We start from the raw sequence: 27,157 nt of genomic DNA on the forward strand, positions 1-27,157 counted from the left end.
CCTCTGTCTGAAACCTGGAAAGTTTCTATCAGTCATTGTAGACAATATTGAGAAATATGAACCAATGCTCTGACTCCAAGTCAGAAGGCGGCTTCAAGTGTCCTATTTTCACAAATGTCACTCCTACACACCCTTCTTTTGTTTCTGCCAGGTCAGATAGAAGTCCATGATATAGCTCCTTCTCAAGTAAGTACTGTTCCAGATCCTAGCAGAGACTTTATTATTTAATTTTTATTCATTGTTATTATACTTAATGTTGACTTTACAGTTGTCTATCTATCAATATCAAACATATTTGTCAGGAGAACTTCTCATTTTTATCTCTGGCGAGGGTGTCTACAAAGGGTATTCAGATGCCATGGAAATGGTTCCTAAAATGTGTTCCGCACAGGCTGTTAAGATTAGAACTGTCTTCCAAGATCAGACCAAGAGTTCATTTAGTATGACACTCTGTATTTAACAATGAGCAGATGTACACTGTGGGAATATTCTAATCTTTGTTAAACCAACACCTAAAACTAGTTAACCACCACATGTTACGATGAATTCCATTGTAGACCTTTGTCTGCAAAGGAAAACACCTAGTAAGATGGCAGTCAATGTGCTGCATACCCCTAAGAAATGTAGTGTAAGAATAAACATTTTGAAGATGGCTGTTGCATGGGTGGGAAGCATGTCTTTATAACAAGGACAGCAATGGCTGAAGACATTTAAGAGTGGCTTTGGGTGTGATGGTAATGCATGGGGAGCAATGGTGAAACAAAATGACATCCCATTTCCATGCTCTTCCTTCATGAACCTGTAGCAAAATGTAGCAAAATGTTTCATGGGGCCAAGGTGTGGTAGAGATAACAGGTTTCATTGTGACAGAGAAGCACAGAAACAGGAAATCAAGAAGCTTTCTCCTGCCCCCTCCTTGCTGTTATGTTATGCTAAAATATAAGCAATCAACAATAAACATCCACCATGCAGGAATATCCAGATGTGAAAAGAAATTCCTTTTATGCAACAAAATGAGGTTGTGCACATGACCCCAGCCACACGCTCCTTAGGGCTGGGTGGGAGGAAGCAGAAGACCGCCTGCTTTCCATAGCAGATGAGTGTCATAATTCTTCCCATTGCTGTGCCATGCAACCAAATGAGCAGCAGTGCGGTGAAGGGGAATTCTGGGAGTGAGACGACTTCCTCCTGCATAATGCTGCTGGAAATGGAGGTGGGCCAGGGGGAAGCCATTTAACCCAGCCGCAATTGTGCACACGATCGCCAGCCGAGGTTAAGCAAAGCACAAGGTTGCTTAACCTCAGCTAAATGCTGGGTTAAAAACTGGGGCTAGGCACAGAAGCAGTGCCAGGATCACCCTGAATCCTTCCTGACACTTCACACCTGCAGCCTTATCCAGGCTGGGATGCCCTAACCTGGGTTAGGCTGCACATGTGAATAACCTCATTATGTGTTCTACCTCAAAACTGCCCATTTATTAGTATATTCAATAACCATGCTTGTGTACCTGAAGAAGGCAATAACAGGAATGGGATACAGTATGTAGAGATGTTTTGCTTCAGACTTGGAATCATGATGAAGGCTCAGTTCAGACATAATTCTAAACTATAGTTTACCGCTACATGAATAAACTTATGGGAGCTTCAGGCTTGTGCACCTCCCCCCACCTTTCTTCCTCTCTCTCACACAAATGAAGACGTGTGAAAGTTTTTGCATTCACTTCAGAATGCATTGCAGTGCTGAGTCATGCATGAACTTGGGGAACTGTAGTTTGCTCAGTAACAAACCAGTTAGAACAAACCACAATTTGTTTGATCCTGGTATGATATCCTTGTTTGTTCTATAATTAGTTAACAAACCATACAGAGAACATAAGAATGTAAGAAGACCCCTGCTACAACAAATCAAAGGCCTATCTAGTCCAGCATCTCTTCTCTCACAGTGGCCAACCATATGCCTCAGGAAAGCCCACAAGTGGAAATGAAAGCATGCCCCTCTCCTGACACTGTTCCGCAGAACCTCCTATCCGGAGCCTCTGAACCTAGAGGTAGCACATAGTCATCAAGACTAGTAACCACTGATAGATTTCGCTTCAATAATTTAATCCCTTTTAAAACCATCTAAGCTGGTAGCCATCGCCACTTCTCGTGGAAACAAGTTCCATAGATTATAAGCTAAGAAATAGCTTCTTTGGTCTGGCAAAATCTCCTGCCAATCAGTTTCACTGGATGATCCCTGCTTTAGTGTTTTAGAAGAGGAAGATAAGCTTTTCTTCAACTCTCTCCACACCATGCATAATTATGTCACCCCCTTAGGTTTTTTTTTTCCCTAAACTAAAAAGCCCCAAGTGTGTTAACTTTTCCTCACAAGAAAGGAACTCCAGTTCAGACCCCTGATTATTTTGGTTCCCCCCAATCCTTTTTAAATATCTTTTCTATCTCTACAATGTCTTTTTGTTGTTGTTATGTTTTGTGAATAAGAAGTTCGTCCCTGTGAGGATCTTGTAGAGAGTGTGGGGCGTGGAGTCAGAAAGAAACAGGAGGGAAAGGACAAGGTGAAAAAATGGAGCTGCTTCTGAATAAAGCCTTAGTTAAACCAGCATATTTCTTCATGTTGACAAGAGAAGAAGTTATACCAGCCCACAGGATCATACCAGCCCACAGGAGGAGAGCTGATATTTGGTAGTAAGCATGACTTGTCCCCTTAGCTAAACAGGATCCACCCTGGTTGCATTTGAATGGGAGACTTGATGTGTAAGCACTGTAAGATATTCCCCTCAGGGGATGGAGCCGCTCTGGGAAGAGCAGAAGGTTCCAAGTTCCCTCCCTGGCAGCATCTTCAAGATAGGACTAAGAGAGATTCCTGCCTGCAACCTTGGAGAAGCCACTGCCAGTCTGTGAAAACAATACTGAGCTAGATAGACCAATGGTCTGACTCAGTATATAGCAGCTTCCTCTGTTCCTATAAAACATTTGGTAATGAGATTCAGAACCAGCTATGCATGTGAGGATACCATGGACAGATAGGAAAACAAACAAATGGATCATAGAACAAATCAATCCAGATTTTTCACACTTCAGACACATCATGCGAAGACCCAGCTCCCTTGAGAAGTCTATAATGCTGGGGAAAGTTGAAGGAAAGAGAATCAGAGGGCGACCAGCAGCAAGGTGGATGGACTCGATTATGACAGCAATGAATGCACCACTGAGAGACCTTAAAGGCCAAGTTGAAGACAGATCATCCTGGAGAGAATCTATCCATGTGGTCACTAAGAGTTGACACCGACATGATGGCACTTAATCAATCAATCAATCAACCAACCAACGCATATGAGGCCGCAAAGCTTGTGAAAATTCCTGCATCTTCCTTTCACTGCATTACTGGGCCTACATTCCTGAACTGCTGAATTCTACTATTGTTGCTGCTGATTGTTTCTCCTGCTTCCTGACCTGCAGAACCCCTGAAGGTACTGTCCCCTTATCAGTACTCACTGCAGCATAGCTCAAATCCCACCACCATCTTTTTTCTTGTCCACCCCAGGAGGACATGCTCTTTCCTGGAAACAATGGAGGTCCTATTTCTGCAATTACCTCTTCACTATACAGACCCCTGATTTTACTCCAGCAAAGCAGAAGGCTATATTGCTTCACTGTCTGGGCCCTCTGAAGGACGAATAATATATATTCATTTGCCTTTACCTAGCAACTTGGAAGAGGATGCCAATTCTTATGAAGCTGCTCTTCGAGCCTTAGATGGTCAGTTCAACTCTACTTTGAATATGATTGCTGAACGTTACAAATTCTATTCTAGATCCCAATTGCCTGGTGAATCTATCAATCAATATCTCACAGATATTGTACCTTAGATGTACCTTAGATTGACTTAGATGTCAATCTAAGTACCTTAGATGTAACTTGTGAGTTTGTTAACTTTACTGATGAAATTATCAGGGAGCAGATTGTTATGAAAACAAACTGCTCCAAGCTGGAAGGGAAACTTACTTGCTACTGGAAGGGAAACTTACATTGAATGAAGTTACAGAGATGGCTAGGAGGGTGGAAAATGCTCGTCACTCTGCCAAATTGCTCTCTTTGGTACCCCTAAACCAAACTCCTGAAATCCAGGCTGTTCAGTCTAAATAATTCCAAGCCCAATCTTCTCATATGGCACTGCCCCAAAAAGTGGCAGCACAAGACAGAAGAGCTACCAATGCTAATGATGTGGAAATTCTGCTTACAAAGCTGATTTTGCTCACTGTCCTGCACGGAAGGTCACTTGCAACAGGTGCAAGAAAAGGGGACACTTTGATAAGGTTTGCAAGTGTGCTGTCTACTTCATTACTGATTCGCCATATAAGGATGAGTCAGATAACCCTCTTCCAGATAGCATTTTAAGTGTGACAGACTCGGAGCCTGCTTCTCCATATCACGTAAAACCTAATGGCCATGAATTGCAGATAATGGCTGATTATGGTTCTCCATATACTTCTAATCTACTTTACAAGGAACTCCTTACTAAATCAGATCTGCAGCCTTGAGACATCCAGCCATGATGATACAGAAGTTCCCCTATCACCATAAATGGATATTTCATTGCTGACCTGAAATACAAAAGATGTACAGCAGAAGGGAAAGTGTACATGTCACAAAAAGGAGTCTCATTATTAGGCTGGAAACATCGGAAAGATCTCTGGAGAGTATAAGACCCAAATAACACATAACCTGTACTACAGATGATGGAACATCCCAGGGGTGCAGCTACCATTGTGCGAATGGGTTCAGAGTACCCGGGATGCCAAAACCCGCAGGGGGTCATGGCTCAGGCTCTAGAAGAGTCCCGAGCAAACCCCCCTGCCCACTGCCTGGGCTCTGGTGAGCTCTGAGCCAGCTCTGCCCTGTCATTTCAGGCAGCATTTGCAGCATTCAGGCAGTGTTTTCTCTCCATAGAGAGAGAGAAAAAGAAATATCTGCTTCCAGGCAGCAAGTGCTGCCTGAAATGACAGCACAGAGCTTGTTTGGGCTCTCCGGAGCTCGAGGCCACACCCCCTTTTGTGTCACGAGCAAAAGGGCGCACCTCTTGCTCCAGAGAGCCCGAGCAAGCTCTGCACTGTCATTAAGCAGCTATTTCCATTTCTCTCCCTCGATGGAAGAAGAGAAAGGGAAATAGAGGCTTTCAGGCAGCAAACACTGCCTGAAATGAAAGGACAGAGCTGGCTTGGGGCTTGCTGGAGCCCGGGCGGTGGATGTGTTCTCTCGGGGCTCTTCTGGAGCCTGCGCCACGCCCCATGCACATGACGTGACGTGCATGGGATGTTGCTTGAGGGGCCACCAGACAGGGCTGGACCCAGGCCGCTGTTTGGCTGTTTCCACACCTGGAGCATCCATATGCTGATATGATTGCTGATTTCTCGGACGTTGTTGATAATCCAGGCACTGCCATATATTTCAAATATAAAATTCAGATGAAGGCAAATGCAATACCTATACGACACAAAATGAGTAATGTACCCATAGCATTGCACCAAAGAGGAGCTTTTAAGACTATAGCATGCTGACATCATAGAGCCTGTTGATTCATCAGAATGGGTCTCTCCCATTTCAAAAAAGAATGGTTCTCTCCCATTTGGATGGGTCTGATGTGAGGGAATCAAATGTGTGTAGATTTAAGAGATGTGAACTCCAACATGGTAGCTGATTGTCATTCATTACCCAATATAAATGAAATGCTGCATATTCTGAAAGAGACCTCAGTGTTCACAACTTTGGACTTGTCTTTGGCCTATCATCAAATTCCTCTGCTCAAATGTTCTTGTCAATACACAGCCTTCATTACTCCTGAGGGGGTTTTTTTCAATCCCTCTGGATTAGCCTCTGAATATTTCAAATAATGATACATGCAATTTTGGGGACTCACAGACTTACAGGATGAAATTTTAGTGTCTGGCATAACCATTGAAGAACATGATGCTAAACTGACCAAAGTCTTAAGAAAACCCCAATAACATGGACTTACTATCTCTGCAGAGAAATGTCCATTTTGCACACACTCGGTGACGTACTTGGGACACACAATATCTCAGAGTGATGAACATCCCAAAAAAGACTTGGTGAAAGCTATTCGGGAAGCACCAGCAGCATACAACAAGGATGAACTTTGCTCATTTTTAGGACTCTGTGAATATTACTCTAAATTGTTAGTCACTTGGCCTGCAAAGTTGTTCCACTGCATCTTCTTCTTTAAAAGAATGTTGTGTTTAATTGGGATGCATCTTGCAAGGCTAGTTTTCAGACTATCAAATTGGCCACTGCTGAAAGCCCTACTCTCACTTCTTTTGACACCAATAGGTACACTATTTTAACCACGGATGTTTCTGAATATGGTTTGGGTACAGTCCTGAGCTAGCAGAAAGGGGACAGGGAAGTTACAGTTGCCTCTGCTTCCAGAATGTTTACTGCATCAGACAAGATGTATACTGTCACTGAAAAAGAAGCTCTAGCATGTTTCTGGGAAATGAGGCACTTCAGGACTTACTTGTGGGGCAGAAAATTCACTTTATGGCCTGACCATAAATCCCTATCTGCTTTATTTACTACTTGGGGATCCAGTCAAGCGACCCCAAGAATAGCCAAAAGGATCACCACTTATGGACTTTGATTTTCACATGGAATATCTTCCAGGTCTTTGGAATACAATGGCAGATTTTTAAATCTTGACTTCCACTTCCAGGCCAAGTGGAGATTACAGAAGAAGAGGATCAATGAGTAGTAATTGCTCAAATAGCTTAATCCACTCATGGAGTGATCACATCTTCTGAATGGAAAGCAACCCTGAGTGCTGATCAACTGCTTACTGAATATAAACCGTGCATAACTAATAGATTGCCATGCAAAAAAAAGGTACCTGAACATCTTCAAACATACATGCACATAGCAAGTGAGCTGTCCCTTCTCAATGAACTGGTGCTGAGGACTGATCATTTGGGATGCCAACCTCCTTACAAGCAAAAGTAATCAAAATTGCCCATGAAGGTCCCCTGGGCATGAGCTTGACTAAAAGACAAATCACAGAAAGTTTCTAGTGGCCAGGTGTGGACAAACACACTGAAGGCACTGTATGGCTTGTGCTGTTAGCAGAATACTTTCCTCATTCCCTTGACACCAGTCGGGTATCCCAATGGTCCCTGCGAAAAACTTGCTCTGGCCTTTTGATAACCAACCCACAAAACAAAGATTTGTTATCATGATGGTAGATTACTATTATAGGTGACCAGTATCATTTGCTGACAACAGTACTACAGTCAAGGTGAGCCAATTCACGGTTGCAGTTTTTGAAAGAGAAGGTCTTCTTAAAGAACTAGTGACTGACAATGGGACGCAGCTTGCCTCCTTTAAAATGGAGCAATACTTGAATAACTATGGGATAAAACACAAGACTATTTTCTTGTACTGTAGCATCCTTGAGGGAATAGCTCAGTGGAAAGAACAAACATATTAGTGAAGCAAAGTTAAAACTGGCTACTACACAACAGCAGCCCTGAGACTCTATTTACTTATCAAACGACTCCTCATTCTACTACAGGAAAATCACCACTTGAACTGCTGAGAGGACGCAAAGCTACCACCAAACTTGCCCAATGGCAGCAACTGACAGGGCTTTCTGTGCCATCAAACCCTGTGGGTGCAGAGATTCATGATTGGGTAAGGAAGAAGCAACAAAAATATAAACTGTACATGGATGGGAAATGGGGTACAAAACAGTGAATGTTTCAGATGGGGTGAATGCTTTGTTCAAGTACAGTTGCATTATAAAGTGCGAAAGGGATGTTCCCAGTATTCTGAACCAAAACAAATAACTGAAATCTGAGGAGATTCTATCATATTATATGATAGAAAGAAATGGAACAGGTTGAGACTTTCAAGCATGCATATTATGAGAGAAGAGAAAATGAGTCTGATCTCAAGTGAGGAACTGGAGACGAATTTGATGTTGCCTCCAGTTTTGAACTCACAGATGAAGCTGATGAAAGTGATAGAGAATCCTTGGTGATGGAGAATTAAAATCACAAACAGCTCTTGTGCCAGAGAAGCCAAGACTTAGGAGAAGTGTGCGTTACAGAAGACCACCTAAAGGACTTCTGGACTTTGTCACTAAATTTTAAATAAATCCAATTCTGATTGTTATAAAGAATGGGATATGTTGTATTCTATTTAGCATTCTCTTATGTTTTGTGAATTAGAAGTTTGTCCCTGTGAGGATCCTGTAGAGATTGGTGTATATGTGTGGAGGCAGAAATAAAAAGGAGGGAAAGGAGAAGGAGAAAAAAAAAATAGAGTTGCTTCTGAATGAAGCCTTAGTTAAATCAGCATAATATGTATTCGTGATTGCAAGGGAAGCAGCTATAAACCACTGACATAATATGCTATGGCAAGCATAATCCTGCTCTGCCTTTCAAAAGCCACTCATAAGGCACAGGGACTTTCCCAGAGTACTAGCTTGCCAGTACCAATAGGTAGGTGCCATTGATCATAGTACCAGAATAGAAGTGCTACTATGACACAAAGCATAAGATCTAGATGCATGTGTTTTCCTTTTCCTCTTATTTATGCTAAACCTATGCAAGAGTAATTCATGATTTTAGTCCCTAAAATCACACAATGAGTCTTTGTTAAGCTCGATGAAGTATACAGGATTCAGTACCGAATACAATGAGACAGTTATAAGGAGTTAAGATGTAAGGCTGAAATTATTTTGATCCTTTTAAATGTTTCTGCACAGGAAGATTTATCCTTAAAATTAAGATCCATTACTGAAAAAGCAATGTCTCCATACAAATATACAGGAAATAAATGTGTACATGATTACATATGCAGGTACATGGGACTAACACACGTACTTCATATTTTATTTTACTCTAAAGAGCAACCTTTGTATAAATGCTGTGCTTAAAATTTTTTTTTATTACCTTAAAGTATTGCAGTTGTTTCTCAGCATTTATTGTTCCTTCGCTTTCTTGCCTCAGACAGGAATTGAAGATAAAAAGCTCGGTATCTCTCAGCCACCCTTTCAGCTCTTTGATCCTGACCTCCAGCTGCCTTACCAGGCTGCCGCTTTCAGGCGAAAGCAGGTCACGTGGACCTAACCCACTGTTCCCCACCATTGTGTCTTGGATCTTCTCTCCTAGAGTTTTCTAATGCAAAAGAGAACACAAAAAACAAAAATCATAGATTAGTCTTGTGTTTCAAAGCATGTACATCTGATAGCTCATCAACAGAATCTTTATCTAGATATTACCAATGTTATCACAAAGTTCTTATTTAGGTCATTTAGTACCTTTCTCTGGGTGCAGGCAGACTACCATTTACCATGCAGTAACACATATATAACCATTTGGTAAACCAGGTATCCAAGCCCATATAGGAAACCCTGTGGTGAGCTCTTTCACATCAGAGTAGTTTGGTCATTTGTTCCAATACTACCAAATAGTAATGAGAATTGTATCCGGTGGCTGGTACTGATGTATGGTCAAATATAGGAAGTGTGATAAAATGGTCACCATACAACAAATATGACAAATATTTATATACCGCTTTTCAACAAAAGTTCCCAAAGAAGTTTACATAGACATAAATAAATAAATAAAATGGCTCCCTGTCCCCAAAGGGCTCCCAATCTAAAAAAGAAACATAAGATAGACACTAGCAACGGCCACTGAAGGGATGTTGTGCTGGGGATGGATAGGGCAAGTTGCTCTCCCCCTGCTAAATAAAGATAATAACCATGTTTAAAAGATGCATCATGCTCAGATATCAGGGCCATTCTTTATTTCAAGAAATTGACGCAGCTGGCCTGTCAACCAAAACTGACAGAAAGCAGATGTTAAAAAGCATTGGAGACATTATGGAGACTTGTGTGACTCCATAATGGAACTCTTGTTTTGAATAGCAATATTCTCTGAGTGACATCATCTGGAATTTGCCCGAGAGGTAGGAGCAGTGCCTCCCACTCCCAACCCCCTCAAACAATCCAGAAGGATACCAATGTCAATGGTATCGGAAGTCGTCGAGAGATCAAAAAGCACCACAATAGCCACACTCGCTTTGCCAGTTCCCTGTTGAAAATCATCCATCAGGCCAACTAAGGCAGTCTCCACCCAGTTTGAAATTGATCTAAATAATCTATTTCATCCAGAACCATTTGGAGCTGAACAATCTGGAGCTGAGTATGAGCCACGTTGGACAAAGGTCAAGGGAAAATGTGGTAGGCCGCACCACTCCAAGCAGCTTGTCCATGTCCTCAGGAGTCATAGTCTGAAACTGATCCAAGTTCATTGCATGAGAGTCACTAGACACCTTCACTACAAATTATGTGATAAATGTGGAGTCCAGGTCAGCCTGAAAATAAGAGATTTTATCCACAAAAAATTCATTTAAAACATCACAATGAGTAACTGATGGTTCCAAATTTAGATTCAAGGAAGGAGGGACATGTACTGATTTACTGCATGTCCTCTCACAACCCTGGATAACTCAGCTGGACATGAGCTTGTGGATGCAACAATGCGGGCAGAAACGTATCGCTTCTTTGCATACGTCTTCAAATGTGCTCTCTGTTGTAACCTGTCAGATTTGAGTTGAGACTTTCTCAATATGTGCTCCAGTCATCTGCCTTGCCACTTCAGCACCAATAATTCTTCTGAATACCATGAAGCTAATTCTGAAGCAGTTTGGAAAGGATGCTTAGGAGCAATCATATCTACTGCCCTGGTGAGTTTGCTGTTACAGTTTTCCACCAGGGCATCAACCGAATCACCAGCAGAACCAACGCTAAATCCTTCCAAGGCTTCTTGGAATCCTATTGGATCCAATAACCTTCTCAGGCAGACTATCCTAATAGGTCTCTCACCCCTGCAGAGCTGGGATGTGTTTGCAAGTCCAACCTTAATCACTTGGTGGTCTGTCCATGACAATAGGGAAATCAGAGGAGTCCCCAGCCATGGAACACCACCCTGATCAGAATAAAAGACCAAATTGAGCATGTGACCAGCAATATGCATCAGTTCCCAGACCGCTTTGTATAGGACCAAAGTTGTCATGGCTGCTATGAACTCCTGAGCCTTCCTGGACAATTTGATCCCAAAGTGAAGTCCTCCGTCAGCATAAGCCTGAGAGACTCCAATGCCAGTCCTGCGACCAAGTCCGTCAGCTGAGTTAGGGACTCTGTTGGGCAGCAGAGTGATCAGTACGCTAACAGAAATCCCAGCCTATCCATGGTCTCCAACCGTTACACATATTCTATGTGTGTTATGGGGGTGTCCAGCAACTCCTCTTGTAAGATTAGATTGGATCCATTTCAATCTTTGATTTCTGAGGACGTAGACAAGCTGCTAGAGTGGTACAGCCTACCATCTGTTCTTTGGATCTTTGCCCAACATAGCTGATTTCATCTTGCAGGGCAGTTATTGGAGTTAGCCTAGTTGACATCATTAATGCCTCACTGAGGGAGGGCAGGATACCTCCTTGTTTGAAGGAGGCAATGGTTAGACCTCTTCTTAAGGAGCCTGCCTAGATCCATCATCCTAGGTGATGGATAATCAGGCTGGTCTCCATCCTGTGGTTGGTTAAGATGATCACGAGGGTGGTGGCTTTAAGTGGTCTTGGAGGAAACATTATCTGGACTAATTTCAAACTGTCATTAGGGCAGGCTGTGGGAATGAGACAACTTTGGTTGGCCTGACAGATGACTTTCGCCAGGGATTTGACAGAGTGAACATCAGGAAAGGTCTGTCTTTGGATGCTACCAGTTCATCTGGTGGCAACTTGGGGTTCACTTTTCTCTGTAGCCACCCCAAGGTTGTGGAACATGCTCTCCATAAGAGGCTTATCATCTTTGGAGGCCTTCAAGAGATAGAGAGTCCTAAAGACCCATCTTTTCAGCCTGCCTTTTAATATTTAAATAGTGTCAATAGTCTTTAAATGTTTTATGTTAATATTTTCATTGGTTTTATTTTTATGTTAATATTTAAATGGTTTTATTTTTTATTGTGAATTTCCTGAGCTGTTTTTGGATGGGCAGTACTGTACATTAATGAAATAAATACATACACAAATAGAGCTGTGGCACTGTGCACATTTGTTAGAAAGCACTGCTTGGTGTTATGTGGATCTTGATGGCTGCTCTATTGAAGACCTCATTGGCATATGAAATTACTCTGGATATGCAGTTTGGTTGACTAATACTGACATTACAGTATCTGACTGGACTTGGTTTCAAAGGAGTCTAATGTAGAGATGTGCACAAACCACAGTTCAGCACCAGTTACACTCCACAGGGAGGGGAGCGGGAGCTTTAAGAAAAAGGAGAGCAGATCTTTACCTGCTCTCTGCTGCCCCATGCAGCTTCCTGCTCTGCCCAAGAACCCCTGCACAGCACCAGCATGGACATAGCATCCACACATTCACAGGTGCCATTTGTGTGGTGTTGCTGAGCATTCAAATGGCACCCATGCATGTGTGGATACCGTGTGCATGCTGGTGCCATGCAGGGGTACTTGGGCTGAGCAGGAAGTGGCATGGATTGGTGGAGAGCAGGTAAGGACCTGCTCTCCTCTTTCTTAAAGCTCCCGCTCCCCTCCCCATGGCACAGAACCGGTGCTCGAACCGTGGTTCGTGCACACCCCTAGTCCAGTGGTCAAACTACATATTACACTGTTTGCCATGCATAAAGTTAGCCCAACAGCCCCTTCTCCACTGAAAAGTGCCCTTGGGCAGATATGTTCTGTAAAAGGAAAGAGGCAGGGGAAAGGTTAACACTTCCCCTGCCAGCTGTATTCTCCCTGAAACTTCCTAGTTCCAGGTACTCCGCCCTGACAGGGGGTTCCATATCTAGGTTTTTGAGTTTAACATGGGACTGGAACACTAGCAGAGGCAAAAACCGCGAGAGATGGAATTTCTTGAAGATCCCCTTTCCATTTCTCACTACAAACTGGCTCCTCCAAAGATGCTTTGCAACTGAAACGGTGCCATCAGGCTAACATGATATAGTTGCAATGTAACATGTAGTGTGTTCTCTAGCCTGGATGCTTAAAATAAAATTCCATTGGAATCAGTGAAGGCTTTTAAGCATCCCCCAATTACTTTGCAGCCACAGATGCCTTGTTTTGGAGGGAGCCAAGATAGATGATGAAGTATAGCTAACTAGAATGCAGCTATCTAGTCAACGATGAGACAGATAATTTTAAAATGATGATTACATGCGGCGGGGGGAATCACTTCTTTGCTGTCATTGCATCTGCAAGGTGGAATCTGGTTCAGATTTTATATGTTGTGAGTGGTTCAACTTTATCTACCAGGAGGTTTAGCCAATACTGCAAAATTTACTAGCTATTTTGCACATAAAAGTGTTTGTATGCAGTATGAATTGGTGCCAGTTTAGATAATAGCTAGAAGTATTGAAATATTAAAGGTTCAGTTTTGCTTGTGTGTTTGTGTGTGTGCGCAGAGGTATGTTTGGAGTAACTTGGGACCCTTGGACCTATGTCCAAGTTAGAATTAGCCCCATCCCATTCAGTGGGATGGCTGTCGACCAATTCTAAGAATAAGCTTCAAAACACACACTGAATTAAATCAACAGCTACTCATCTATTCCAAAGCATTCTGCAAATAGTGTGTTTGGGAGATCATAACAGAAAAAACAACACATATTCTTGGCAACACCCTTCTATTTTGATGGCTCAAATATTGATAATTTGAAGGCTCTCAGTGGATTCCAGCTTTAGCTATTGTTTTTATGCTGTAACAAAAGTAGCAGCAGGAGGTGAAATCAATGCCCTTGGAGGGTAGGGTCACAAAAAAGAATTTATTGCCACTTTTTTGTTCTGGAACAGTTTGCAATCATAAATTCTTCATAAACAGAATACTTCAGAGAATGGTCCGTCTTCATAAATATACGACAGAGGACATCAATTTCATTTAATTCACAATTTGTGTCAGCACAGCAGATGCCAATGCCTGCCTTGATAGGGTTGTTTAATATGCAATTGAGACAGAGTAATATTCAGCACAGGGGACAAAATTTCACAGATTAAACTGTACGCACCACTGACATTTCATTCTAATGTATTTCCATTCCACACTGTTCACCTTAGATGAAAGTAATATTAAAAACCATATCTCTCTATTTTACCATTGTTAGAAGTTAAAATCCTTGTCTTCAATTTTTTTCATGCCAATTAAAATGTAATCATGCCAATTAAAACAGTATGCCTAGTGTTGTTAGTTTCCACAGAGGTTTTTTTTTATTATTAAATTAAGCAAAACTCAATCAAAAACTGCTTATTGTACATGCAATTTCATTTAAGAGGGGGAAAAGCAACTTTTTATAAGTGCAGAAATTAATATGAAAAAGTGATATAAAATTGCATATTGATCTTAGCATGCAAAAAGCTAGGGCTTTTGAAATCTGTTTCCAATGATGGGATAGTGTTTTATTTATATTTTAAAATCTGATTATTTTAATGAATGAAAGTTTATTAGTTATTCATCTGATTGATTGTATATCCTACCAAGAGTAACCAGAAGTTTAGAACTGTGCTTGAATTAAATTGATCAAATGCTCAGGCAGGGATACAAAGAGATTCACAGCTAGTCCTGTATATGCTCAAGGGAGTTTTGGACTTGAGTCTTTCAGGCAGCAGCACTCTGCATGTCACATGGCAAAGCACTTCCGAAACTGAGGGAATGTTGAAAGGCAGACTGTGATATAGCACTAAGTCTATTGTTAGACTTATTGGGAAGTTTAAAAAGGTGCCACTGGGCACACCAAAATCCTTGGATACACTTAAAATAGTCGTAGCCTTAGTTACGCTTCCCAAAGATCACAGGACTGACTGTCTGTCCAGTAGCGCAAGCTTGGTGCCTGATCCAAGTTTAGGAACTTTGCACACAACTGTATGAAGAGATCTAGTTTTCAGAACTGGATACACTGAACACATGTGTGCACGGATCTTACAGGGGATATGCATGCAGAAGCCGGTGTCTGCACATGTATAGTTTTTGCTGAAACAAGGCATCAAATCTCATTTTTATATGAATCAATAAAATCATTACAACACGAATATTAGCTGCTTTATGTTATTAGCGGAAGAAAAGAGACAGCTATATATTCCTATATTCTACTTTTAAAAACTATATAATGCTTTTTAACCATTTTCAAAAAAGGATGTCAAGAAGCTGCTCATTATTACTCTATTGTACCATATAATCTAGAAATAAAAAACACCTTTATGTTACTTTTACCAATTGGAACACTCAGAAATCTGCCGACTTGTATCAATGCTTAAAAAACTGGTTTGGATCCAGAGAACCACAGGTGGTGAGCTGCTCATGGAATGGAGTGTGGAAACTTATACATAACCATAAATTGTTATTGTTTTTAAAGGTAATGTGAGTTTTAAAATTATTTTATTTTTTAAAAATCCTCTTAGAGAAGAAATAGGTTAGACTATCGGAAATACTGGCCAACCTGCACAGCTTAGTATTTAAAACAACAACAACATGCCTCTGAGTACCAGTTGCAGGGGAGTAATGGCAGGAGAGAACGCATGCCCTCAACTCCTGCCTGTAAGCTTCTAGTGGCATCTGGTGGGCCATGCCCCTGTGCCTGACATCAGATGCACTGGTGTCCAATGTCAGACGCAGGGGCCATGGCCATGTTTGCAAATGGAACTGCATGCCCCATTTGCAAGTAAACTTTGGCCAGAGCCGTGTTTGTAGTGGACCCGGGATCACCTCTGCCTGCTTGCAAAGGCAGAGAGATGCATTCCTGACCAGGCAAGGAACTCAGTGCTCGCTGAAGCTTCCTAAAAAATGGAGCAGTGTGACTGGGGTGGCGGGGACCGCCACTGGCAGGCTGAACAGGGGATCCTGGCATCCTCACTACACCACTGCCTGGAAGCATTCTGTGCAGTGCAGGCATCCCCCCCCCATTTTTGGGAGGCACAGTAGGCTTCAGAGGGAAGAGGAGATAAGTGAAAACCACTCCTCCCCATCCTTACAACAGCACAGTGTTAATGCGGAGCACTATTACACCAGTGCAGTGCTAGTCCTGATATCAGCCACTAGCGTACATGATGAACAGCATTATGTTGCCGTAACACTGTGCCCCAGGGCTGCTATGGACTCGTAAGGAGCCCCAGTGATGTTGAGAACCAGCAGTTGTGCAAGCAGCAGTACTACCATTTTCCCCACTGCAGCAAATGGGGAAAACTGTGGCCGTGCTGCTTGCACAAGCACTGGTTCTGAACAGTGTTGGGGCTGCTTACAAGTCCGCAGCAGTCCCATAATGTTACAGTGCCATAATGCTCTGCATCATGTGAGCCACTATTTTTAAGATTACATTTTCACAGCACAGAAAATGTTTTATACCCTCAATTAGAAATACTGCTCATCATAAACCTTACCCTGAATTTTGAGTGAAAGCAATTCACAAAAAGAATGGGTTGCACAATGCTCGACTCCTCTCACACGTCTATCTTGTGTCTTACAATAATCAGCAACAGTGCTTCCCATATCATGCCATCATTGATATCAGGATAAGAGAATCACTACACTGCATCTTTTGGCACATTCTTGTTTCTCATGTTTGGCTAAGACTGAAATCATCATAGCATGAAATGAATTATATGGAACTTTTTTTCCTTTTTTTTTTTTTTTTTTGCTTTTGTAAAATATGCAATGAATATGGTAGCATGAAGCATCCCGCCTACACCCTCAGACTCAGGACTTCAGATTTGTATGAAATTTGCATATTTGTTTTTTGAGCCATCAGTGAGACCTGAAATATGTAGTGACATCCCCACTTTTCATCTTAAGGGTATAGTAAATAGTTAAAGAGTAGATGTCTCTAACATGTACCTTCAGAATAAATTCTATTAACATTCACTCAAGCATGACAGTCAGTGTATATCAGATATACTGTATTATAGTTGACTTGGTGCATACCCATAATACATGGCATATTTTACTTACATTTTTTTCTGTATTGAAGAACTAGAATTATTAAAGTCAAACAAGAGACAAGCAGGAAATAAAAAAATATCAGCAGACAAGGAAAATACTATGTTGGGTGTTTTGGGTTTTTTTGTAATAGCATGAGTGGCTTGTTTGAAATGTATGTAGTGAATTGAATGAAAGAGATATTTGTGCTTCAAATTAGAAATCAGACAGACAGCATACTTCAAGACACAAAAATGTACACATAACCCACAAATAGTAATAAAAATGCAAATACCCCAAGCAGTTCCCATTTTTCATTAATTGAATCCACTTTTTCAAGGAGATCGTTGGGTAGTAAAACACCACTTCTTTTCAAAGCTTCAACCTTAGTCAGCAGTTCCATCTTTTTGGGGTGTCTGATTGACATTTCTACACTGTACCTCTGAAATGAATGAAAAATCTGAGTTAATTATAGAAAATATTATCAATTCCAATTTAATATTAGGAAGCCAAATGTTTAAATAAGATGATCTCTTATGTTTAGTATATATTCATGTAGCTCCTAAATGGCTATGATAGACTGTACAGAAAGTTTACTATGCTTTTCCCCAGTGTAATAGTGCACTAATATGCACAAAATAATGCACTAATGTATAATTTTACTTTTTTACTTATACTGATGAAAAGAAATGGATGCATAGAGGGTCTGTTTCAGGGCTTGGAAAAGAATATTTGCCAATGCATTAATGAGAACTGAAGAGGATATTTTGGAGAATTCTTCTATCAATTCTACTAAATGCATTGGAGAATATTTTTCCCCACGTTTGTCCCAGTAGCTGACAAGTCGTGAAGGCTTACGAGGGCAGCGCAAGAGCACTGTCTTCTCAAACAATCAGGAAATAAATTGCACATGAGGCTGTTTGCTCAAAACTTGTGGACGTGAACATATTCCTAGACACAAAAAGGGCTTTTGTGGGGAGGGAAGAGAAGCAAATATCACTTCCCATTCCTGTCCACTTGCCCAGCACTGCACAGCAAGCCTTGCACACAGTTTGTTTCTTGACTGTTTGCAAGGGTGGAGCTCTTGCCCTGCCCTAGGAAGGCTGTGCAGTATATTAGCCAACAACTCCAGTTTCTTCAGAAGAACAGATTTTGCCATTCCTCCAACAGACTTCTCAATTGCAACATGTTTTTGAACAGGATACAAAGAGCAACTTAAGGTGTGCTTAATGACTGAGGCATGTCTATGGGCATTTAAAAATTTTCTCTCTAGTTGAGCAGCAGGAGCTTTCCCAAAGAGCAGGCTTTACCGTCTGTTTACTGCGAGGCTTTACTGCAAATTTTAATTTGTCCAAAAAACAGACACAAAAATAGAACCCAAGATATAAACTGGGCTAGGCTCTAACACACAATGAAAAACCCAAATTGTGTGAAATGCTCTCCAATATCTCGCACAGACCGGTGCGAATCCTGCTGTGTAAATGCACACCCCTCATTCCAGTAGGGGTGCACACAAAACTGGCTGGTCCAGTTTGGTTTAAGTCCAAACTGGACCAGGCGAGTTTGGTTCCCCCCCCCTCAACCCCCCCGGTTCAGGTTTTTTTGGGGGGGGTCACAAGCCATTTTGAGTTAAAATACATTTTTTAGTACTTACTTCCGCTAGGGGGCTCTGTGAGGCTACTGGGGGGTCCACGGAAGTTCCCCCTCCCATGCTGGCCTGCTTTATGCCAAAAATCACCCGAATTGGGAGCTCTTCAACCAATTCTGGGCCTTCCCCCCTCACGGCAGCCATTTTGGAGGCTGTGGTGCATTCACAATGGGCCTCTGAGTGGCCTGGGTCATGACGTGACATAAGGCCAGTGTGGGGGAACCTCTGAGGACCCCCCAAGGCCTCAGAGAAGCCCCCCAGAGAAGATAAGTACTCTCTCTCTCTCTCTCTCTCTCTATATATATATATAAATGGCTCGCGAACCCCCTGAATAGCTCGGGGGGGATCAGGTCCGAGGTCAAGCTGAACTGGGGGTGGTTTACCTCGACTCCAAACCTTCGAATTGAACCCATTTGATGCTGAACCAGTTTGCACATTCCTACATTCCAGTGAAGAAGCGAGCTATAAGTCCCATCTGGGAATGCTCCTGGTCTCATCCCTTATCACAATCTGCTTTGAAATGTGCCTTCAGTTTCAAAAGTAGTTTGCCATATGTCATGGGGAGGAAACCTACTCCCTGAAAAACTCTAAACACAAAGCCCTTTTGAGCAGGCAGCATTAGTTGTATAGACTTTGGATCCCAGTCTTTCCCCCAATAATATAATGGGAGCAGATGTATGCCAAGCTAGAGCCTTCCTATTCACAAAGCCCTCCTCTTCATCTGCATAGCTTTGGGTTCTATTTATTGATCACACTAGACTTTGAGAATGAGCAGGAATCAGATGCTATATATATGTCATATAGCATGTGTGTGCCCAAATATACACTTTAAAAATGCTGACTATTACAACAGGAATGGGAGAAGAAGGAGGGGTTTTATATATAGCAGGGAACCTATGGGCATTGTCCTACACTTGTCTGAGCATAATCACCCAGTCTTGTGGTCCCCAGATCTGGACATTCAGGGTCCGAAGCCACTTTGGTTCACTCTGTAGTGCTCTCTGAATCCATGCTTTCACATTCACACAAAATGAGTGGCAGCTATTATTTATATGAGATAATGTAAAGGTATGCATGTATTTGTGGACACAGTTGGGGCTTGGGCTTGGTTATTCTGTTTTGTAGGGAGAAGGGAGGGAGGTAGTTGGATTTGCCAATTGTCTTTCACTAATTGCAGCGAATTTACTTTGTCTCGATTTATTTGCCCGCTTGCCCACACATGCAAAAACTATTTCCTACTTCCTTTTCAGTACTAAAAAGAGAGATTGAAGAAACAGTGCCAGAAATGTACTTTTTATTTGGATACTAGTATGAAATACAATTATCCAAAAAGCATTTAAAAGGCCTACATAAATCATACATAGCTATTAGCAAATTGCATGCTAAACACTAAGCTTCCTTTCCTTGAGACTCATTAAAGAAAGCTACTCCTGTTGAAGAAGGAAAAAAACTAAAATCAAGGCTAACTTTAACAAAGTCAAACTAGAATAAAGAATGTTTAAAACATAGGCACTTCTGCCAGATCCATGAACACGTCATCTGACAAAACAAAAATACAATCGGAGAGTACTTACAGAAAATAAGAAAGGTGTGAAATCACCTTTCAGCTAATAGATCCTCAGTATTTGCATGAATATGTTTGCATATTGTTAGTTTCATATTTTAATCTTTCATTTGCACTGCACATGAATATCATTTATATTTTGCCAACTTCAAATATCAGTCATGTGTGGATCACAGAGCAAAATGTTTCAAATGAGGTGATTTAAAGCATTTCTCATTATTAATGAACACTGATCAGGTGTGGGGGTATCCAAAATAAGCATGAATATGCATAACAAGCAACCAAGGGATTGTCTAGTTTTATAACAAACATTTGTATTTCAATACATGAAAAGAAAGCAGAAGCTGTCATTTCTAAAAATGTGCATTAACAAGAGGCAATCAGGTTTGGAATTATAGAACTGGATCATACAGCAGATAACCATTTTCCTTGGCTAAAATTGCCAACAAGTATGCTTGTTGGCTCTATATGATTGCCTTTTCAGCTGGAAAGGGTGACTAGAGGAGATTACAATCTGCTTTATGTAATCTGATTTCTATTTAAAGATGATATAGCTGGAAAGGATTTACATAATTATTTCCATAAGTACGCATAATATCAGGGGAAATCCAAGTCCATTTCAGCTAAGCACTGAAATCCAGTTGATTTTACTTCTCTTTTTTTTGCAAAGTGGATTAATAGACTAAGGGAGTCCTCTAGCTGTCTGACACTGTTGCAGACTTGGTATGTTTCACCTGTGATAGGCTGGGTTCCACCACTGTTGGCTGAAAGGGATTTTGGCAATACTCTCGAGTTGGGAAGATCAATAACTAAACAAAATGAGCAGCATATGCTATCTAACAATCATGTTCTAGTTATCATAAAGATTTAATATGTATCATTTAATTTTTGTGTTAAATAAACTGGTTTTGCTATGCAGCATAGCACCAAAAGTCCCTGTGACAGATGCTATAAAAGATGATTGCATTACAAAATAAATAAGCTAGGCTTTGTATATGCTTTCTGCCTTCCTCACTGTGTAACCCACTGTAAAAACAGCATGATGAAAGATGGTGATTGATAGAAAATACATTATACAATGGCAGGAAAAGCTGCAAAAATCCATTTAATTGCAAGATGTAGTGGTTATGAGAAGAACAGACAGTATTGTTCTGAGATATAGAAATTAAAGTGAAGTTATTTATTTCAGTGTGAGGAAAGTGTTTATTGCACTGCTGAGCTGAAGTTCTGATAGCACTACATGGTACTGCTAATGCTTTCTTGCTTTCTTTCTTTACCCATCAAACACCTACACTCTCAGGCAAAATTAGCTCCCCAGCTCTATCAGTGCTGCACAACCCTAGTCTAGTAGGACTTCTTTATCCTGTGGTGAGAAGATAATTTAATCTTCATATTCATTCTACCCTAGGCATTAAGTGAGCAAAGGCTGCTCCATTGTGACAGGCTGTGAATGTTATGATATAGATTACTGTTCAATAGCCAAAAATGAGATTAAGAATTTTAAAAGTCACCAGATTTCCCCTTCTTCTCTCCCCTTTCCTTCCACCCAACAATGGCTGCAATAAATAAAATGATTAATAATTAATTTCCTGCTTTACCCACCTGCCTCACACACAAAAAACCCACCCTGTATTATTATTTTTTACAGTACAGTTAACTGTTTGTACCTATGCAGAAATAGATACTTTATGTTTTGAAGTGATTCAAGAGGGGAAACAAAAAAAATAGCTACACCAGGAATGTTGACTTTCTCCCCTTCCTCAACTCACCACGCCTTTCACAAAAATCTGTTTCTTTTTTCTTTTTAAACCAACACTTTAATTTAAAGATGTGTCACTTATTCATGCTGGCTATCTTTTAAAAAAAGTTTCTTTTAAAGGCCCATTTGTTAGAAAATAAGACATCCAGAAAAGACAATCTTGAGAAACTTGTGATGCATGCTTTCTGAAGTTTTTTTCTGTGTGTGTGTGTGTGAAAAATCACACCCCAAAATTCTGTCCAAATAGAGACTGGAACAATGCCTTGAAACAGCATTAATTGTCACCATGGAAACCAGAAGAATAAGCTATTTTGAAACTGGCCTAGAAGGCGCTCATTGAGTAACTAAAGCATTTTTTCTGTCTCCTTCAGTGTTAAGGAACAAGATGCTTAGTCACTGAGAGGTCAAAGAAAGAAATCATCTTGAAAGGTTTGCAGATGTCAATTGCATGGAAAATAATAATACTAATAACAACATACTTCTAAAAAACTATACACGTTTAATAAGATAGCAAGACCTCATTGCATAATCTTTTAGAAAGAGAAGCGTCACAAAAAGATGATCAGGCCAGGATACATATTCCCTCCCTGGAGTGAAACGTTAGGGCAATATTATGCGGCCCTTGCTCCTAAAGCTCCCTGGGAATTCTGTTGTTGTAATAAAACTTCAGAAGAGGAAAGGGGGGGGGGAGGCTGCATGATGGAATTCAAAATAATGCTCGAAAAGCACACAGAGAGATTAAGACATCCATTGTAAGACTTTTGTATGGTGCTTCTGTTGATTATAGTGAAAAGAAACTAGACATACTGAACACATAGTGGAGCTATGGCTATGAAGTATAGAAGAATTAAGCCAATGAAAATTTATTCGTTATTGGAAGTAGATTATATTATTTGGAGTGTTCTCCTGCTTTTTGACATCTTATCCAATGTGCTTTATACTTATTTTAATGACACAATAGTATTCATTGCCTCTAGAAATTAAATGACCTGGTAATGGTTTACCTCAATCATACTGTGAAAGTTTTTTAAGGATCTTTCCTGCGGGAAAATAATTGCCATACATAAATATACATGCCTCCCATATAGTACAGTATATATAAACACTAATATATATTATTTGCAAAGAGCCACCTCTGCTACCACTGAAAATGTATACGATTTGTAACGCTACCCTGTAGATACGCCCTTGAAGAATATTCATAAATGCACACTGTTAAAAAATGTACACCTAACCTGATATTTTGTCTGTCATCTGTCTACATATACACTCATATTGTGCTTTCTGGCTACTGTTTGTACTCTTCATGTCTAGGCTTCATGGTGGCCCCTTAGGAAGCCCATGCCTAATGCCATTCATTGATGAACAAAGACTCTTTTTATTCCAAAGTCCAGGGTCCAAAGCTCAGCTGTATACATGCAGAGTGAAGGAATCTGCTAGAGGCCAGACTGCCCTTCACAACGGCTCTTAGACATCCACCTTTTTCGCAATACCAAAGTGAGACATTTTCCAAACAGTCCAGAGGCTTGGTTATATTTCATACACAGTCAATACAACCAGAATGTCTGGACAGTGTCCAGGTCTTTGGATGAGTGTTTTGTCTAGACAAATAGCAGCCATTATTTCTTGCAAACTTCTTGAATTCTCCTACTATCAATTTATGGCAAATAATTGCATAGGGAAATTATAAAGACTCCTACAGTTGTCCTTGTAAATTAATAATAAGTTTTGTTGATTGGGATAAATTTGCTGCTGAGCCTTGGAAAAAAAATTAAAAAGTGCAATGTCATTTAAAATTGCCAGAACTCACACAGCAAATTACATCTGAGGCTAAGACTTCGTTTTCTTCTTCTAGTTTATTCCATTCGCATGATCTAGAAATCACATTACATTGGCCATGTATTGTTAATTGGACATAGATTGCATTATTTTTAATATAAATCAAACTACAAATATTAAAATGAATTGCAAATCCCCTAATAGAAGATCATAAAACAATCTTTTTAAAAGTATCTCTCATTAATAATTTAATTCCAATTATATCATTCTGAAAACTCAAGGAGGAGACCAGTAACTTATTCCTATTAAATCTCTTTGAGGACAAATAAAAAATACATTTTTATTTATGCACAAAACCCAAAGCTTATTGCTTCCACAATTGCAAAACCACAATTCATTTTGTTTCAAAAATCCCAGGTAAAGAATATAAAAGCAAACAGTCCTCCCTATTTTGCATCTTAGGTGCCCCCCACTCTCCACCAGCTATGTCACTGACATAATTCTATAGAAGAAAAGCTCTAATAACTTTGTGGGTTCATTTTTCTTCATAATAAAATATAGAATTTATAGCAATTGTTCTGCTTTTGTGAAAGAAGGTGATCCAAACCATTTAAATTTTACTGTAACTGTAATATCTTTTTGCCCTTTAATGAGTTTATATTAAATATTTAATACTGTTTAGGGCATATCCAGTACCACCAAAAACAGTTATATTCCCAGCAGTCCCACTGTTTCAGGCAGAAGGCTTGATTGATCCTCCTAGCCTGAATTGAGTAGAATGAAAAGAAGCAGTTGGAAAATAGCTGCAATCATTTAATGCAGATGACCTCTGACAGGCTCACAGCTCTTCTATCTGAACAGAAATTTGCATGGGGTCTCTGTGCAGAGGAACAATGTAACCTAAATGGTAGACAATCTTTATTCTAATGAAGTGGGTGTCAAGGTCAATGTAAAACTGCAATGATAAATGGTGCACCACTAGGCAAGAGAAGTTGCATAGGCATTGTACTGCTTTCACGTTAATTGAAGGCTGAAAATGCATGGAGTGAAAGCGTAAGACCCTTCTCACCATAATGTGTTAATGCAAAAAAATGTTTTCTTCAGGACTCTGGACTACTGATATGAATCTTATTGCAACAACAGTAGCAACACAAATACAATGGGTTTAGCCAATAGCTAGAGGAAAAAATAGGAGTTATTATTAGGTTGCTTTATTTCTAGACTAACAACTTCAACAATCCACTCAGAGTGCCAAAAGAATAACAAGTCTCTAGACACCTAATGTAATTCCCATGATCCTTTTGCTATTTAGGAGATCTGTCTTTAATTAGTTCCAAACAAGCAGCCCTTTAGACAACTCTTCATTAGATACCGTTCCTTCTGAAATAACTGTACAACACCCCCCAACCCCCCACCCCTGTTGTACTCCAATATTATTTCCTAGGCTCTAAGTTTCCTTGTTAGTATACAGTTAACATATCCAGGTGTCTTTTGTTCTGAATAAGAATTAGGCCAGTAAAACTGGGTTTTGTAATGCAAAGAGTTGTGTGCCTGGAGTGGGAACTAAACTATAATCTGTTATTGTGGTTTTGTCAAAACCGCAATCCAGCTATAATTATGGCACTTCATCAGTCAATAAGTAATTTGTAGAAGGCAGTACATTTTGTCCCATAAAAATGAGGAAGACAGTAAGCTGCTTTTAAAAATCCTGAACAGCTTAAGCCTGTTAAGGATATATTGTTAGCTAATATACTCATTAGGAGCCAAGAATTTCAGCTTTACCTATTAAAACAGGAAATGCTGTTATGTTATAAATTTCTTAACATTTATACAGTATTTCCAAATGCATTCATGTAATTAATGCATGCTGAATCTCTTTTTTTAATCTGTACCTTTTTCTGACACACATGTTCCAGTAGTTACATCTCATTCACACTATCCTTTCCAAAATTTCAATCTGAGTTTGTTAATTTCCAACATTTTAAAATGGGTTGTATGAAATACAGAAATGCAAAGCAACCACAAAGTTAGACTGAGGCATATTTCCTAAGACATTTAAGTAGTTCTAATGAGGTCAACACAAACCCCCTCTGCAAGACTACGGTTACATGAGTTGACCATAAATTCTGAATATTTCACTGACCTAATTTATTTAAGCACTCCTGTTCCCAAACATTTTAATAATAAATTGGAGTCACAATTTGTCACCAAGAAAAGTAGTTGTAATACTTTTAATATTCACCATTATATAGTGTTTTTGAATGTTCAAAACACTTCATAAACATTTCATCTATACAATAACCCTGTAGGGTAGGCCCACATTACAGATGGAATGGGATGAGGCTGCAAGATAGTGGCTTGCCTAAGAAGGCCAAGTGTGTTTGTGTCTTAAGTGAAATTTGAATCAGGTACTTCCCAGCTATTTTGAAGCAGTAGTTAAGACACTACTTTATACTAGCTCTCTTCTAGACTCTGGGTTTAACACAGTTGGGCACAATCCAGAACATATTTACTCATGAGTATATCCCATTAGCTTCAGTGACACTTGCTCCTGAGAACATGCAATTAATTCCATTCATGCTGCTCAGTGCCTCAAATCCAGCAACTCCTGAATTGAACAATGTTTTGCAGGCAGAAGTCCATTTCCACAATATTGCAGTCAAGAGGATATACTCCTCTGTGTGTGTGTGTGTGTGTGTGTGTATGGATATATATATGGATATTGTATAGGAAAACGTTACTGATGAAACTGTTTAAAAAACTGTACAGCTTCATCTGTGTGTGATTTGTCAGGTCTGAAGCTTTGACGTGCCCAGGGGGCAGACCCCAGCGGGGAGTAGGCTGCAGAGCTAAATAGCTGTGAAAGAAGTCTTAATGTAGGATGGAATTCAAACTAACCTTGACATGACCTCAGGAAAAATATGCAAAAAGTAAAATGAATGCACTCTGCAAGATACATCCTAATTTTGTGGCCAGGCTGGTTAGTTTCACAAACATAACTGAGACTTTAAAAGCAAAATAAAATACAAGGCAAGGAAGGGAAAGGAATCCAGAGTAAAAACTTAAGCAGGCATGATGCGTTACTGTGGAGGCATGTGAGCAATTTGGAAGCAATCCAAATAAAAACCAACACTGAACAATATTGTTGTCAGCCTGTCTATTCAGGAAAATTGTTTTTTTAGGTTGAATATAAATGACACAAAGCCAAGATTACATCATTGCGTTACAAAGTCTGTTGTGGCTTTTAGCCGAACAAGCCCCACGGATCTACTTACTGATGGTAGTTATTCAGCAACAAGGTTTTAAAGGTTTTGTCAAGCTTTATTACTATAAATACAGATATTTTTTTAAAAAATCCCTTATATTTCTATTTCATTCTAGAGAGTGCCCACTTGATGCAAATAAAACAACTT

At 40.2% G+C, this 27,157-nt stretch overlaps 1 protein-coding gene across 8 annotated transcripts in view; it reads right to left on the bottom strand.

Annotated features, from left to right (window-relative positions):
- AKAP6 (A-kinase anchoring protein 6) overlaps positions 1-27,157 on the bottom strand; it is a 392,941-nt gene that overhangs the window by 67,132 nt on the left and 298,652 nt on the right. For 7 of the 8 annotated variants that reach the window (XM_053282863.1, XM_053282862.1, XM_053282857.1 and 4 more), the window contains 2 exons: positions 17,290-17,436; positions 8,966-9,190 (listed from right to left, as the gene is read on the bottom strand). The exons of the other annotated variant lie outside the window; for it this stretch is intronic. In XM_053282863.1, the coding sequence (XP_053138838.1) occupies positions 8,966-9,190; positions 17,290-17,436 (372 nt within the window). The remainder of the gene's footprint in view (positions 1-8,965; positions 9,191-17,289; positions 17,437-27,157) is intronic. 8 annotated transcript variants of the gene reach the window in all.

Source organism: Hemicordylus capensis, chromosome 1 (genome assembly GCF_027244095.1).
Source record: "Hemicordylus capensis ecotype Gifberg chromosome 1, rHemCap1.1.pri, whole genome shotgun sequence".
NCBI lineage: Eukaryota > Metazoa > Chordata > Lepidosauria > Squamata > Cordylidae > Hemicordylus > Hemicordylus capensis.